The sequence below is a fragment of the Micrasema longulum genome, unplaced genomic scaffold, assembly GCF_059751315.1.
Source record: "Micrasema longulum isolate JH-2025_06_02 unplaced genomic scaffold, ASM5975131v1 h1tg000167l, whole genome shotgun sequence".
In the NCBI taxonomy this organism is placed as follows: domain Eukaryota; kingdom Metazoa; phylum Arthropoda; class Insecta; order Trichoptera; family Brachycentridae; genus Micrasema; species Micrasema longulum.
Window position 1 is genome coordinate 234,426 of NW_028277372.1, and position 17,819 is coordinate 252,244.

Sequence of the window (17,819 nt, forward strand, 5' to 3'; positions counted from 1 at the left end):
ATTTCAATAGAGGCAAAAACCGAACTGATTTTTATTGAAACCGGCGGCCGGGCAGAGAGTTTGACGGCTAATTGATACGTTGAAGAGATCCTGGGGGACCATGTTGTTCTCTACACCGGTTTTATTGAAGAAAACTTCATCCTCATGCAGGATAATGTCCGCCCATATACTGCAGCTACCGTTTGGCAGTACTTAGAGGAGGTTGGGATTCAAATTATGGATTGACCAGCGCGTAGCCCGGACTTAAACCCTATTGAGCATTTGTGGGATGAACTCAAAAAAAAGTCCGGGCTTTAAATCCTGCACCAACTTTGAAATCCGAGCTGCAAGTGGCACTCACTAAAAAATGAGACAACATTCCCCAAAAAGATGTAAACAAACTTATTAGGTCCATGAAGAACCGCCTAGAAGCAGCCATTCAGGCCAGGGGGAGTAACACTAAGTACTGGAGAGATTATTTTCAAATAAAATTGATGATTTTAATTTATTTTAATTTGTATTTCAATTGCAATGTTGACCAATTTTTTATATAATTTAAGGCATACGTACATAAAAACAAAAAAATAATAATTAAAAATGGTAACCATTTTAAAGCTAAAATCAAGAACTTTCAGATTCTACAAATTAATAAATAAAATGAGCTTTATATTTTACCCTTATCATTTTTGAACCCAAGTCGTTAAATAAAAAAAAACAAATTAATGAAAAAAAATAGTAAAACGTTCGTGAATTTATTCCTTACCGTGAACATCAATGCATCCCAGTTGCTTCTTCATGGTACTCGTGTTGATTTGGCACATGTAACAGCCACGGTCACTCTCCCTTAGCTGCCTGATCCTGAGTTGCCAAGTCCCGGGACCATCCTGAGATACAGAAATTCTGGAGTTGTGAGTGACGACCTTTGTGTGAAGAGTCAGGATTGTCTGGTCTTCCGCCTTCATCCAACCAACCTTAAAAAAGAGAAAAAAAAATAGTCAAATACGAATTCGCTTATTTTATTTGCATTCAATTTATCAAATCCAAAAGTCTCATTTATGGTCATATCAAAAGCAGGCATAACCAGGTCATGTATGACAAGATGAATGAATGTGAAAGCGGCTAGGAATGCATCGGTTCATCCTCCCTGCGTCATTCCGTGGTAAATGTTACGGTTTCGCGGATCAGAGGTTTGATGTTTGCACCCACTCTACCCAAACTTGATTCCCATTTTGTAATAGTGAGTTATTTACAACTCGTAGTAATAGGCCCCAAAATTAAAATATTTCTTCAAATCGTGGAAACACCAACATTTATTTTTAAAAAAAACCTTTGACATTAAATGCTTATTGTTTTACATGAACCTGCTGTTTTAATATTTTTGAGTTATGGAAAAAAACCGAGTCATTAAAATGTACATTTTTTAAAACTATTGTTTAATATCAGATTTTTCAATAAATTGGGGTAATATTTAATTTTCCCTAAACAATTTTTCATTTTGCGAGCTTATTTCTCATATATTTCTTCCTCTCACTAAGAAAAAATATGACTGACAATATTATTGAAAAATGTTTATACGTATGTATATGCATGTATATATATATATGTATATATATATATATATAAAGTAAATGTGTCTTTTAGTGGAAAATTGAAAATTACGATATGAGTTTCTAAATTGAATTCAAATACAATTTATCGTTGAGAATACGTTGTATCCTACGTTCTATCACATTTATAATGTCATATATTATTACATTTTTATGCGCACACAAAATGTTATTGGTTGCTTTTTTCATGTCAAAATATTTTTCCTTTATTATTAAATTTTTTGACTTAAAAATAATTTATTCAAGAGAGCATAAAAACATGACAGGTACTGATTATCAAATAAAAAGTTCATACAAATAATAATGCATAACTTTAAAACTTATCAAGAGAAGTTACACTTAGACTCATGTCTATTCAAAAGAATAGTTATTTTCAATATTTTTGAATACGCTACCCCTTTCCGAGTAAAAAAAAATTGGGAACCCCCCCAGACCTGAATTTTACGTAATCCTCTTATTTTTTCGAATCAATTGACTTTTTTTGTTATTGGGTTTTACCGGCAGCGTTGCTCGCGCGGTATTAAGGAGAAATTTGTTAATTGATTAGTTTTGTTGTTTATTAATTTTAAAAAAAACCGATTTAATGATTTGTTTTTGGAGTAAATAAGAAGCCTGTTACAATTTCGTTAGTTACCTCTTGGGCTATTACTATAAAAAAATTCACGTTAATTAGTTACATTACACTAAAATGAAACTTTTTCTCTTTTCAGTTTTTCGGCTCTCTCTATGCTAAAAATTACGTCAATCCGTCGCTCCGTTGCAAAGCGAAGGGAACACAAACAAACTGACAAACACACTTTTCCATTAAAAATATTAAGTATGGATTTAATTGAGACCATATTGTTGTTGACTCTAAAAAGACTGTGGTAAATAATTCCTTTGCGCGCAGTGATGTATAACTTTAGTCAAAATCTGATATAAGACTTAATTCATCACTCACACACAATGATGAAGTTGAATTTTTTGTAATCTTCAAGTGGATGTTTTCACACCGGATTTGGAGTGTAAAATGTGTATTTTAATACAAAAAACGCTGGATTTTAATACAAAAAATATAAATTCTTGATAATAATAATTCCGTTTAAGAGATAGAGCACGAAGATAAAACTCATAACAAGGAAGACAGACGCTGTTCTGTGACCAGTGTTTGTGTGAAACAGATTAAGTCAATTATTCAAAATGATGGAGGATGCAAGCCTGTTAAATGATTTGAGTATTTACGATTGCAAATTTATTTTGCTTACATGGCTAAATTAAATGTTTAATTTTATCAATTATGGAAATTAAATTCACAAAAAGTACGTTTTCATTTTTTTCAAATGTGCGAACTTAAGAATATTTCGTTTTTTGCTTATGGTAAAACAATGTTACATCACCGCGCGCAAAGAAGTTATTTACTACAGTCATAAGACTTGGAATTGAACTTTTAAACTCTTCTTGGTAAATTTAAACAAAAACTAGATAGAGGTTTGTTTTGGGATATTTTCAACCTATAAAGGTAAGTTGAAAAATGTTTAAAGTTAAACATATCTCGTAAAAAAAGTGTAAGTTGAAATGAATTTAATGGCCAAAATAATTTGGTGGGTTCTAAGAGGTTTTACGATAGAGAACTGTTTCAAATTGGATTTTGCGTGTCTTCATTTATTTTACAATATAAAATGATACAAATATCGCGATATTTTTAGTAGAATGCCGTAAAACATTTTTTTCTCGTATATAAACTACACGTCTAATAATAAAATCTAAGAGGTTCCAATACCTTTAAAACATCGAAACATTTCTGTAAATGTGAATACATTTGTGTCGTACATAAATTACCATTTTTTGATAAGAAAAATAAAACGGTTAAGAGAAAACAGCTGGATTTTACTTGCGGGTCAATAAAGTAAACTGTGGGACATGAAATTCATTTTTCAATGGAAAATGCGACATAAAGGCACTAGAAGGGAATGAAATTCAGTAAGAATTGGTTGAGAAATAAACGAAGGAACGGAATATGAAATGGGAGGTATTATGGGGGAGATGTGATAGAATGGGAGAACGTCGAAAACGAAATATTTACAACACGAAACCAGCGCAATCATAAAGACAAGGTATTTCATATATTTCGAGCCACACTTGCATGTTCTTCCATATAAAAACATTAGGGATACCACTGTTTCTTTAACTCTTAAAAGACTGTGGTAAATAATCCCTTTACGCGCGGTGATGTAACATCGTGTTACCACTATTAAAAGACGAAATATTCTTAAGTTCAGACATTTGAAAAAAAACCATAGAAATATACTATTTAATAATTCCTTTTCCATTATTTATGCAAAGAAACATGTAATTTAGCCTTGTTATAGCAACAACGAAAAATCATAAATACGCCGCTCATATTACGCGTGTGCGTCCCTTATCGCAGTCATCAACCGACTGAAGACTGAATCTGTTTTACACTTTACTTTACTTACTTTTTTTGTCTCTTTCACATTAATACCCGCCACAGAACAGCGTCTCTGTCTTTCTTGTAATGGGTTCTATCTTCGTGCTTTTTCTTATACAGATGTTTTGCTGAATTAGCGGACAATCTTTCTTCGCGTAAGGATCAATATTTTTTGTATTAACATCCAGCATAGTTATACAAATTTCACTTTTTAAATCTGGTGTGAAAATGTCCATTTGAAGATTACAAAAAATATGAGTTCATCATTTAAAAAAATAAAAGAGATATATCAAGTCTTGTGTCCTATGTCGACTAGTGTGACATCACAGCCACACAAGAGTTAAGAGATCATAGCCACTAGCATAAAAAAGTTTTTATATGAGTTTTTTTTCTAATTTTCTTTAACTCTTAAAATAGTTGAATTTATTAAGTATTTTAAAAAATTGGTATCTCAGTTCTTTTTCTCCAAAAAGCGTAAATATTAGCAAATAATTACTAAATTAAAGTAGTTTTACACGCAATATTTCATAGTCCAACAGATGATTTGATGTATCAATTATATATCAACCTTATACATTTCTAAAACCAATATGTTTCTTTATCTAGCCGGGTAAAGAATACCGTTCTTCTTCTTCTTCACGTGTCATGTCGGGTCCCCCTGACGTTGACGATCACTTGGGAGAAAGCTTCCTTATCCTGAGCAGCGCGAAACAGCTCCTCCACAGTTCTAATCCTGGTCCATGCTCGGATGTTTCGAAGCCAGGAAAGCTGTTTTCTTCTTACCCCTCTACGTTCCTCGATCTTTCCCTTCATGACAAGCTGAAGTATGGCATATTTATCACCTCTCAACACATGGCCAAATATGAAATCTTACAGAGCTTAACAGTGGTGAATAGTTCTCTTTTAGTATTGGCTCTACGTAATACTTCATTGTTGCTTATCAAATCGGTTCAAGATATTCTTAACATTCCACGGTGGATCCACAATTCAAATGCTTCAAGGCGGTTTAAAATATTTACTTTTAGAGTCCACGCCTCTACACCGTACCGTAAGACAGACCATACGAGACCCTTTATACAACATTTGACTATTATGGAATACCGTTATGTGTGTGAAATAGATCCAGACTCCTGGAGGAATGTTTTTGACTGACAATGGCTCCCTCAGGTGAAGAACTTGAATAAAACAATAGAGTGGAAATTGTAATTCCTGTTTTGAAGAAATTGCAAGGTTTCAAATAAAATAATGTATATAAAGTAAGAGCTAACTCAATATCCAGTAGAGTATAAAAGGATGATGGGTGTTTTGGTACTGATTTGGTATCCATGTTCAATCAAGATGAGTCATACATCGTTGAAAAGCTGTTTTTAAGTGAAGAAAAATATACCAGGACAACAAACCCGAACAGCTTGTCTGTTTTGGAATATCTTCGTTACTAAGATACTGGAGTTTTAACAAGAAAAATAATTTAAAAAAACGATATCTCCATTTCTACTTCACCGATGTTAATGACACCAAAAACGGTTGAGTATTTTTAAAGTTAGCGGTGATCTATCTACTGAACAAAAAAAATCAAATTCGTCAATTGATGTCGATGCATCATATTTAAGCAAGTTATTTTACTTTTAACAGGCGCTGTGACGCAGTAGCTTTGACGGCCAACTGTGAAACTGGCGTTGCGGGTTCGATTTCCGCCAGTTGCAAGAAAGATTTTTTTCTCAATTGGTCTGGGTGTTGTCGTGTATTTTTTACTACCTCCTTCCATATCCCTTTTATCCGACCTGCAGACAAGCCTCAATATAAGGCTAAGCGGCTTATTCCTTTAGAAAAAAAAAAAAAAGGGGGTAAGTTAATGACTGGCATAGCTAGTAGTAACGCAGGAACCGGCATTGCACGAAGGCTTCACTGAATCAGCATCAATTGGTGATGGTATCAGGTTCTATACATTGGTGCCCATCATCCTTTTTTTCAAATGACGAACACGTTATACCATTTTCTTGAACTGTTAGTGGTCATTTTAGAGAAAAATGGACAAAACACCTGATGCATAATGATTAAAAAATATAAATACTGTTACTGATTTGCGCATTAAAAATATTGTGGTAACCCTACTCCAATAAATAAATTTCACCTGTGATACGAGACGTCATACTCTTTGTAGAATTTTGTCCCCAGTGTAACGCCGATTCAAATGCCTCCAGAGAATTGCATGCACCAGGCAGGCTGTGCGCCATCATATTTATTGGGGTGTATAAAATGGGTTTTATTTCATGTTTGTATTGTTCATGCTCCATTTTACGGATATCCAAGGGAATACAAATATTTTAGTTAAAATCAACATTAAAAAGTTTTAATGAACTCAGCGTTTTCATTAATTATTGCATTTGAAAACAATTGATCTCATTGTATAAAAAATATTGTATGCTAGACAAATTTATCTGTTTGGGTATCTGAAATAGTAATGATGAACCATAACATATTAAATTGAAACAAGAGTTTCAGATTGTATTGAGGGTTTTGAAAAAAAAAACATTTTTTGCTTAATTTTATGAAACAATTAAGGTACATTTACAACAGTTTATATTTCAATGCGTCATAATCAAGTTTTATATTACGTTTTTTGCGTTCAAAACTGTTTCTATTAACAAAAACGTTTTTTGTTTGGAAGAAAGGCTAATCTGGGGTTACTCCGTATGGATCCGCTGGCAAAAATATGTTTGAAGACCGAGTAAACGAAAAGCTTTTTTTAGTATTTCATTATTTTTTTTACAAGTGGAATGATACAAAGTGGTTTTTCATGGGTACGCTTTTATCTTATTTTTTGGCATTGTATTTTGTTTCTTAAATAATTTAATAATTGGCCTTTAATTTTGGTGTATTTGTTAATATTGATTTTTTGTTGTTTTGCCTGTTGTTTTCTTTCCATAAGTAAAATTGAAAATATAATTAATAAAATAAAAATCTACCATCCTCCATCGAAGATGTTTCTAAAGTTACTCTGTTTAAACACCTTTGAACAAATATTTCCTTTTTCTTCTTTAATCTCCTTCTTATACTCTTATTTTATTTGTTTTTCCATTGAAGATTATCAAATATATTTATATAATCAAGACACATAGGTTTGAATGCATTAAAGCATATCTATGTTTTAAAAATTAAAATTGTAAAAATAATACACTTAATTTTCTTGGTTGGAAGAAATTGCTACCCTTAAAGTCCAAATACCCGCATTAATGAGTGCCAGACTTAATCCAGATATGCAAAAATCGGGATTATTGAACTTACCATTAAATTATTAAGTCTTTTTTAAACTCAAAATTTACTAAAATGTCACTGATTGCTTTGACAATAATACTGCAAATTGGAATCACATCAAAAACTCACTTGAACATGTCCAGCAAAATTAATTGCTTTGAGTAGCGAGATCCTTATTTGAAAGTTTTATTTCCTGATAACGATTCGGATATTTGGCAATCTGGATGACTGGAAACCGTACACACGAAGTAACTGAAACTAAATTATTGGCAAATAAGCCTTCTGATGTAAAAACAGCATGAACAAGAAGTTAAATAAATAAATATTAAACAAATAAATGAATATTGAATAAATAGAACTAGTAGGAATAAAAATAATTTAAATATACAGTACATTCAAACGTAGATATCATATTTAATAAAATTGCTTTGTTATGCCCGCAAGTCTTTAGGGATAACAATATACAGTAAAAATGTTAATAAACCATATCGGCCCGACGCATTACATTCAAATTTAATTTACCCAACTCGGTTTGTTTTTGCATATTTTTTTATTAAACGCGTTTATACTGACTGATTGATTTAATCATAAAAACAATGTTATTTTCAATTCAATATGAAGTTAAAAAACAAGTTTGGCAAATACATATCTATGGTTTGTAATATCTTGTACATGGCAATATTTGTCACGTTTAATAGTATTAAAGGTGGTAAAACAAATAATATTGCGGTGCCTCAAAGTAGGTGCCGAATAAGACAGACAAGAGAACTACAAACTTGGCAACCCAGAGGATCAGTGACGTGGGCAAGCATATAAAAAGCCTACACACTGATCACGCGGCCTCTTCTATTCTTCATACCTCGTCACAACCTTACAAGATTCACGATTCTAGTCGAACTAATTTTATTTTGACCTCGGCACTTAAATTTTTTTCCGTTTTCTTTTTTGTTACATGTGCTCCATTGAGCACATGTAACACCTGAGCACATGTATCATTGTTAAATAATTCATTTAAATCTCTTACCCTGAATGTGCCAAGATCTGTGACTGAGCAACTGAGAATGGCTTCTCTGCCTACCGCAACAGTGACATTCTGTAGAGGTCCAACAAAGTCAGGATCAAGTTCTCCTGACGTAACCGTTGTGTAAACCCCTGGCATGATAGTCGGTCTGACATCAACTGAAAAATAAAAATAATGAACTTTTAATTTTTTGGTGGGATATTGTTTTTGCGTTTGCGTTTCAATCGCTGGCCAAAAAATCATAACAGTTAAAATATTATTTTTTTGCCACTTACAAGGCATATTAATATTATTTATCTTCTTGTATGCTGTGGTGAAAAAAAATCGGAGGAAAAAATCTTAAAAAGACTTTTATGAACCAAAATATTTATATATTTAGATATTCATCCTTGTAAGACGAATGGTGGAAGTAATTTTAATTCCGATAAAATATAATTTATAAAAATGTCAATGGCGAATTAAGAAATCATACGGTGTGTAAAGTTCTCGTACGCAAACTTTAGCTCACATCGTAAAGGGTACCGGAAGCGCTGCAGGACGCCGTAAACTCGGCTAAAATAGCTGCCGTAATTTACTTCTTTATCCGTATATATTATTATGTTGTATTTACTTGTGTAAAACTTTTCTCATTACAAACTAAAATTAAGTTTTTCTATATAGCTACCTACATGCTTTCGGCTGTGGCAAGTTTCTTGACTCATTAACGAATATGTTATAAATCTCACGTTTACTTGTAATGCAATTCTAATGGATTTAAAAAATATAAAAAATTGCCAAGGAACGTTTAGTTAATGTTAAGGTAAATTTTATTTTTACTAAAAAAATAAACAAATAACTGGGATAAGGCACAGAAACCTTACAGAACACCTTACAAACAATAATCTTAGTAATAACAATAACCCAAAAAAATTTTAAACAATATTACTTCACAAACACAAAAAATATTACATGTTTATATGAATCTACAATTTCTATGGTTTTATGAATGTAAAGTTATCGAAAGAAAATATTCATTGTGTTGGAAAATTTTGAGTAAAAATATATTAAAATGAAAATGAAAATTTCCTGTTCTAAACCAAACGTTAAAAATATCTTGGAAATTACGATCAATATGAATCCTCGAATTACAAAAAATATTTATTTTTATTTTTTATTATTGGTGTTGTTCAGTAATATGCATGCTTCCACTTTCCATTGTGTTGTATTCCAACTCAACGTAGGGCTTAAGCCATAGAGTTTGTTATGCGTTATTATTATTTTGTTATCTATCTGTATATATTTGTATCGATAAATAAATAAAAAAACAACAATGTATTTAGCATCTCAAAGCAATGTTACGTTATTTTTAGTCAAGTTACATGGTTTTTGGTTAGAGCATAGATATATTACAATTTGTGTGTTAAAACTCATCTAACTATTCTTTCAAAGCACAAATATCACTTTTGAGTTATGATTCTGACACAAACTCATTTAATTCAATATTGTGGCATGACGCGTTAAAGTTAATAACACCATCCATATGTATATTCTATTTATTTGTAAATTTGCATATATACTTAGAGATTTAAAAAAACACTTTGTTTTTGTTAGATTTTAATTATGTTTGTAATCTGTTTTCAATGCATGTACTTAATTCGGAAATCCGCAATATTGGAGTATTCCGCATATTAAATACACTGCTTAGTAACCATTAATTTCCTCGCTAATATTTGCACCGATGGGGAAACATAACTAAGAGAGATATTAATTTATTTCTGAATTAACCCCAGATTTCACAGCACAGCCCAATTAATAATTACAATACTCCATTATGCACAGACTTTAATAATTTCATTGTTTACTATCTGGAATATCTATTTAATTTCTAGTACTGATTTAAGTTGACTTCAATTAATGATCAAAATCGAATTTCTGTTTATTTAAATGAGAGAAATGGATAAATTTTTAAGTAATTTCTCGCAGAGTACGTATTTCACAAGAATAAATATACATTTTGTTGATTAACAATGTTTTTTATAGGTCCGAATGTTTGCAGACAGGATGGATTCCCTCCCTTAAATATATTGCAACAGGGAGGGAAAACTTTTTAGAGAAGGATATATGGAAGTCAAGGCATTTTTAGGACTTATGATCTGTTACATTTTTATTTTGAACTCTATCAAGAGAATATTGGTGTGAACAATAATACGAACATGAACTGGATTCAATCCCATTTGAAGTTAATAATATTAATTTATTGCGACAGAGTTGATGAGTATTTTAAAGAAAGGAATATATTAATTTAAACTTAAATCACCCAATAAAACCCGACTCAAGACGGATTTTGCGAGTCGGGGCAAGTTCACAGGCATTGGCGTGGGTCGTTCCTGATTGTGTCACTATACACTATGTCTCTGTCCCCAATAAATATCCATACATCATCATTATTCCCTACCCACACCTAATGGTGCATAGGACACTACATTGGTACACCAATTGCAGCGTATCTTGATCATTTTTGTTACATGAAGGTAAGATGATCAGTTGAATTTATATACAAGGTTATTAAAATAAAATAAAAAAAGCTTAAAAATGCTGTAAATGCCTAGACTTTCATTTTTCTTTCTGAAAAGTGTTTTCTCTCTCTGTTGTTACAAATTTAGAAATATATTGTAATATAAATTTCATCATGTTAAAGTTGAATGCGTCAGCGTTAAATAGATTATCTTGTTATAAATATGTACATAATGTATGGAAAATAAACTTATAAATAAATCAAATATGTATAATCACTCAATTTAATGTTTGTCCTGAAGATATAATACTATCGATCGAGTGCGCGCGAGTTGATTTGAGGTGAAATGAGAAAGATGGATCACAATTGAAGTTATTTGTTAAGTCAGTTACACACAGGTTACATCCTATTATCTTGTACAGAAGGAATTTACAATACCGAGCACTGGCGGAGAGCTGTAGGCAGGTGATACGAAATGCCAAGATGAAATGAAGTCAGTTCTTCTGATGCACGGCGTTTAACATCTCGTCCGGGCTGACGTTGCAGCGGACTACGCGTTGCAGGCTAAAGCGGAGCTCGGACCTGCCAACCTCACGGCTGTTGGTGTTGATCGCCACAATAATATCCAATATATTTATTTTTATTATTTTTATTTTTATTTATTATTTATGCTTTATTAAGTTAGTTCATAACATCTTAAAAACTAATATAAACTTTTAATAATATTACATTTTTTTTACAAAATATCTCACTAAAATATTTTTTTCATAAATTTTAAATATTTCAACTTTCCTTTATTTCTTCAGGTAACTCATTGTATAGCTTCAATCCCTTGTTCAGTGAGTTTTGAGATTCTGTTTTTCTCTTCATTGGTAATCTTATCTTTTTTTACCCCTTGTTTTATATGTATGACATTGTTGGTTAAATTTTATTATTGCGTTTATTTTATTCACCCCCTTAATTATTTTATGCATAAAAATTGCTACATTACATTAAATTTGTTGCTTACTGTGAATAAGCAAATTTTTTTGTGCATTATTTCTACATTAGAACATACATTTCTTTTGAGTATAATCCTCATTGCCTTATTTTGAATAATTTGCATATTTTAATTTCTTCTTCATTACATAAAAAAAAAATGGAGCAACAGTAGTTTATGTGGGGACGTATTATTGTTTTATACATAAAAATACTACTTTTTAAATCTATTACATTTCGTAATCTTTCCATAAATGAATTTTTTTGTTGTTATATATTGAGTCTGTTTTTTTAAATTAAAATATCTATCCAGGTAGACCCCGAGATACTTTATTTCGTCCACATAATTTATATTCAAATTAGCAATGTTGATATTGTAACCCTGGGGTATTATTTTTTTCCCAATATTCATACATTTTGTTTTTGATATATTTAATTTCAATTTATTTACTATTAACCATTTTGATATATTTCCTTAATCGTAATTAATCTTATTTATCACTGTATCATAATTATCTACTGATATGTTAACTAGTGCATCATCTGCAAAACGTTAGATGTTACAATATTTTAGAGATTTACCGATGTCATTTATGTATATGATAAACAATATAGGCCACAGCACTGAGCCTTGGGGTACTCCTAAATTATTTTCTATCGGATTTGAAATAATATTTTTAACTCTCGTTATTTGATATCTGTTATTTAAGTAGCTTTGAAACCAATTTAAGGTATTTCCTCTTATTCCAATTAATTTTAATTTTTCTAATATTCTTGTTCTATCAATAGTCTTAAATGCTCTTTTAAAGTCTAGAAAAACTGCTAATACATATTTATTTTTGTCGATTTTTTCTTTTCAGTCATCAAGTACCGTATTAAGAGCTGTTTCACACGAAACATTGTTTCTGAATCCAGATTGCTCTTCAATAATTATATTCATTTTGACTAGAAATTCAACAAGTTTATTTTTTTACAATAAATTCCATCAGTTGTTCATATTTTGTTCAATTCCTCGGCTTTTTTGGTATTCTTGATTTTTGGTATTGGGATAACTATTGATGATTTCCATGACTGCAGTACTGTCCCTGTTTTTATAGATTTAATAATTACATTAACTAAGTATTTACCAATTACTGGCATAGCATCTCTTAATATTTGAATGTTAAATCCATCTGAGCTTGGTTTCAAATTGATGTTTTTACGAATTACTTTTATGCCATTCTCAGTAATTTCTTTCAAGAAAAATTCTTTATTGTTGTTTCTGGTCTGTATTATTTCTTCATCTACTTTTTCTATGCTATTGTCAATTTCATTAATACTCGACACAAAATATTCATTAAGGGAGTTGGCTAGATTAGTATTTATGTTTGTTCACGAAAATTGTACATCGTCATTTATATCTACTGGTTTATTTTTTATCATTGTTTTTAGTGTCTTTTACATTCTTGTTAGATCTCCGCTTTTTTCCTTTATTTTGTTAGAAAAATATTGTTTTTTTTTGTATGTTTTAGTTTTGCTGAATATTTATTTTTCATAATTTATGGCGAATACAAATTTAAATCCGTTTTTTATAATTATTTGGCTTCGCTATTGATAACAAGTATTCATTAATAAAAAAAACATTCAAACTAAATAAGTATTTTTGGATCTATTAAAATTTTTGTGAATAAAAATTAATTAGCTTATATGAAATTAAATTCACACAGTCAAACTTTCGGCATTACTATTGAATATTTCTGTATAGACATAAAGCATTGTACATACAAACTGCGCTTATTTACCCTACAGCAGTAATTGCATTGCTGTTTGATTAAACGTTCGTTCAAAAATTAATGATTTACTCATTTAATAATCCCAGTAGTTTTATTAAGCGGATAAACCTGAACTGATTGACAAAATTACACGATTTTCTAACTGTGACAGTTTCAATTTAAATTGTTAATTGTATCATTATCATTATTATTATAATTCTTTATTTATGAATCATCAAATCTCTTTCAATCGTCAATATCTGTCTATATCTGCCTACAGTGCCTACAGTTAACCTCTTTAAAGACTGTGCTTAAAAATACCGTTACACGCGATGATGTACGCGATGATGTATGTAGTATTATTTCAAGCAATAGAAAGAATATTCGGTAGTTCAAACGTTTGGAAACAAAATGAGAGACATACCTACCGTTAAATAATTCCTTTTCCATAATTTGTAAAAAGAATAATTTAGATCTATTATCATTTTCTTTTTTCATCATTAACTTTTCGCACTTAATGGTGCATAAGGCACTGCATTGGTACACCAATCGTGGCGTAACTTGAACATTTTTTTTGTTACAAGAAGGTAAGATGAGCAGTTTTAGGTACCAGTCAAGGGACTGTGAAATATTCTAGTGTATAAAAACCCTTTTCAATAACCTCAAACAGTAGACAAAATATTCTGTAGTTTAAAAATTTGAAAACAAAACACAATAAAATACTGTTTCATAATTCTTTTTCCTTCATTTTTAGATATTTTATAAAAAAATAGGCATATTATAAGAAAATAAATTTAAAATCATAAATACACTGGTGTTTTTACTAGCGCGCACTTCCACTCACTGACAATAAACGACTGATTGAACCAATTTCTTCTTTGATTTTGTCTATTTCGAGAAAGTGTTTGTTTTATTAGATTAAGTGTTACATAAACGATAAAACATTATGTTCTTAAACCACTTGGGTTTGTTGTTGAGAGAAAGAGTTGATTACACTCAAGTGGTCTAAGTACAAAGTGTTTTAATAATAATTATATATTTCATTATGTCATTCCGCAATAGTCGCGCTTTTTGTTAATTCAGCCTTCTACAAATGGTTCAAAATGCAGTTACCCTACAGCAGTAATTGCATTGCTGTTTGATTAAACGTTCGTTCAAAAATTAATGATTTACTCATTTAATAATCCCAGTAGTTTTATTAAGCGGATAAACCTGAACTGATTGACAAAATTACACGATTTTCTAACTGTGACAGTTTCAATTTAAATTGTTAATTGTATCATTATCATTATTATTATAATTCTTTATTTATGAATCATCAAATCTCTTTCAATCGTCAATATCTGTCTATATCTGCCTACAGTGCCTACAGTTAACCTCTTTAAAGACTGTGCTTAAAAATACCGTTACACGCGATGATGTACGCGATGATGTATGTAGTATTATTTCAAGCAATAGAAAGAATATTCGGTAGTTCAAACGTTTGGAAACAAAATGAGAGACATACCTACCGTTAAATAATTCCTTTTCCATAATTTGTAAAAAGAATAATTTAGATCTATTATCATTTTCTTTTTTCATCATTAACTTTTCGCACTTAATGGTGCATAAGGCACTGCATTGGTACACCAATCGTGGCGTAACTTGAACATTTTTTTTGTTACAAGAAGGTAAGATGAGCAGTTTTAGGTACCAGTCAAGGGACTGTGAAATATTCTAGTGTATAAAAACCCTTTTCAATAACCTCAAACAGTAGACAAAATATTCTGTAGTTTAAAAATTTGAAAACAAAACACAATAAAATACTGTTTCATAATTCTTTTTCCTTCATTTTTAGATATTTTATAAAAAAATAGGCATATTATAAGAAAATAAATTTAAAATCATAAATACACTGGTGTTTTTACTAGCGCGCACTTCCACTCACTGACAATAAACGACTGATTGAACCAATTTCTTCTTTGATTTTGTCTATTTCGAGAAAGTGTTTGTTTTATTAGATTAAGTGTTACATAAACGATAAAACATTATGTTCTTAAACCACTTGGGTTTGTTGTTGAGAGAAAGAGTTGATTACACTCAAGTGGTCTAAGTACAAAGTGTTTTAATAATAATTATATATTTCATTATGTCATTCCGCAATAGTCGCGCTTTTTGTTAATTCAGCCTTCTACAAATGGTTCAAAATGATTTAATGATCAATATTTAGCTCGTGAGCAATGCTGCGCCTGCTAACATAACGGTCTATCTCGATATTTTCCATGATTTTATCAAGATTTTTGACGACAGGCCTGCCAGAGCGTTAGGCATCATTCACCTCTAATACACCAGAACAAAAATTGCTTGAACCATTGTTGTGCAGCATAAACCGAAATAATATTGGCCCCGTATACATCGAAAAAAAATTTGGTAGTAAAAATGCAAAACGTGGCAAATTTCTTCCTTTCAGACCTACATACTGAAAGTTCACGACTGAACCAACCAAGCGCAAAACTTTAATAAAGTGTTCGTAGTATAAACACACCTTTACAATGCCGTATCTAATGATCCAATGTATTTAATAATGAACGAGATATACTTGGTTAAAAAAAGAGCGCGAAATACGAAATCACTTTTCCTCCAACCTGATATTATAAGTTTTGTAAAAGGTGATTTTGCCATTTTTGTTGATAAAATCAATGAAACAAAATTATAGCTTATTAAGGTGTTCTATGAAAATATGTTTTCTCACTTAATAACATTAAGACTAAATAGTCGAGCAAAATTTCTAATCGTATTAAAGAAACTTGTTCCTGATGTTGAACATCAATTATATAATTTTGACGTTGGTGTGTTTTTGCATAACACCATCCATTTATTTAATTAATTCGTTTTTGTCAAAACAATCGAAATCATTTTTTTTTATCTTGGTGTTTGAAACGACTTTTTTCCGTCTTTATTAAAATGAAACAATTACTATACTTAAACATATTCTAAAATAAATCAAGTATAACTCATGTTGGTACAAATTAGTAAATAACCATTTATCCAATTGTTTAATCTATTGGTTTCAAGACGTACCCATCTCTTCGACAGAACACTCACTACACCAACATGCAATTATTTAAATACACATCCCCCTTCGCCATCTTTGTAGTATATATATTTATTTTTTTGATGGAAGAATAATGTTAAGTTGAGCTGTTTTTGGCAAACAAAATATATTTTGGAAAATAAAGAAATCCCTTTATGCTTAAAAAGACCAGTATATAAATCGTGCATATTGCCGGTGACAACATACGGACTAGAAACCATATCTGTAACACAAAAAAGGAGCCAGAAATTAAAATGCACGCAACAATCCATGGAAAGACATACATGCTCGGTGTATGTCTAAGGGACAGCGTAAGAAATGAAGAAATAAGGCGCCGAACCGGAGTTGTGGATATCATGAATCGTGCAGCAAAGTCGTAATAGCAGTAGGCAGGACACTTGACGAGACAACATGATGGCAGGTGGACACCCAGAATAATAAAGTGGAGACCATCGGCAAACAAAAGAAGTGTTGGAAGGCCACAGAAAAGATGGGTCGACGACATTGCCTCTATTGCCGGTAAAACATGGATGATGAAAGGGAGTTATAGGAAGGAATGAAGACGCTTGAAAGAGGCCTTTATCCAGCAGTGGAAAGAATAAGGCTGAAGAAGAAGATGATATATTTATAGAATTTCCAAAAATACATAAATCACATTCAGATTCATGGAGTTGCAAATACCGCCATGTCTAAACATGCACTAAGCTTAATTGAAAAAAAATCATTTTATATTGAAGAACAGGTAGAGAAAACGTTTCGAAACCTGTAGACTAAAAAAGTCGGTAAGTGGTTATATAATTATATTTACTAACATTAGTTTACATGTTTGACCACAAAGTTAATGGTTTCAACATAAATAATATAAATATTTAGTATTTTTCAATTGAACCCGCAGAATTTTTTTTGCATCAAAATTTATTCCATTTATAAAAATATTTGCAGTGATTTTTCTTTTAAATTGAAAAAGTACGGTTTTGTTAATTAAGGCATAAAAACTAACATTTCTTGCTTTTCACACTAGTCTTGGTACAAACTTTACGTTTCCCAAGACCAAATGAACATTTCCAGCAAAAGGTGGTTGGAAACACAGTAATTATTTTCTTTCTTGGTTGTTTTAGCAATCGCCCAAGAAACTTCAACCTTCTTTGTGACTTGGAACATTTATTTTTATCTCTTGCTCTACTTACTATAATGAGACAAAAAAGTCTTTAAATAAAACAATAATAATGTGGT

General features: G+C 30.9%; 1 protein-coding gene across 1 annotated transcript in view; it reads right to left on the reverse strand.

Annotated features, from left to right (window-relative positions):
• The window catches only part of LOC148284013 (lachesin-like), a 52,005-nt gene extending 37,661 nt beyond the window's left edge, over positions 1-14,344 (reverse strand). The window contains exons 1-3 of the mRNA XM_088242830.1: positions 14,324-14,344; positions 8,294-8,448; positions 743-950 (exon numbers count right to left, since the gene is read on the reverse strand). Coding sequence (XP_088098956.1) covers positions 743-950; positions 8,294-8,428 — 343 coding nt within the window. The 5' untranslated portion in view covers positions 8,429-8,448; positions 14,324-14,344. The remainder of the gene's footprint in view (positions 1-742; positions 951-8,293; positions 8,449-14,323) is intronic.
• Between the last annotated feature and the right edge of the window lie 3,475 nt (positions 14,345-17,819).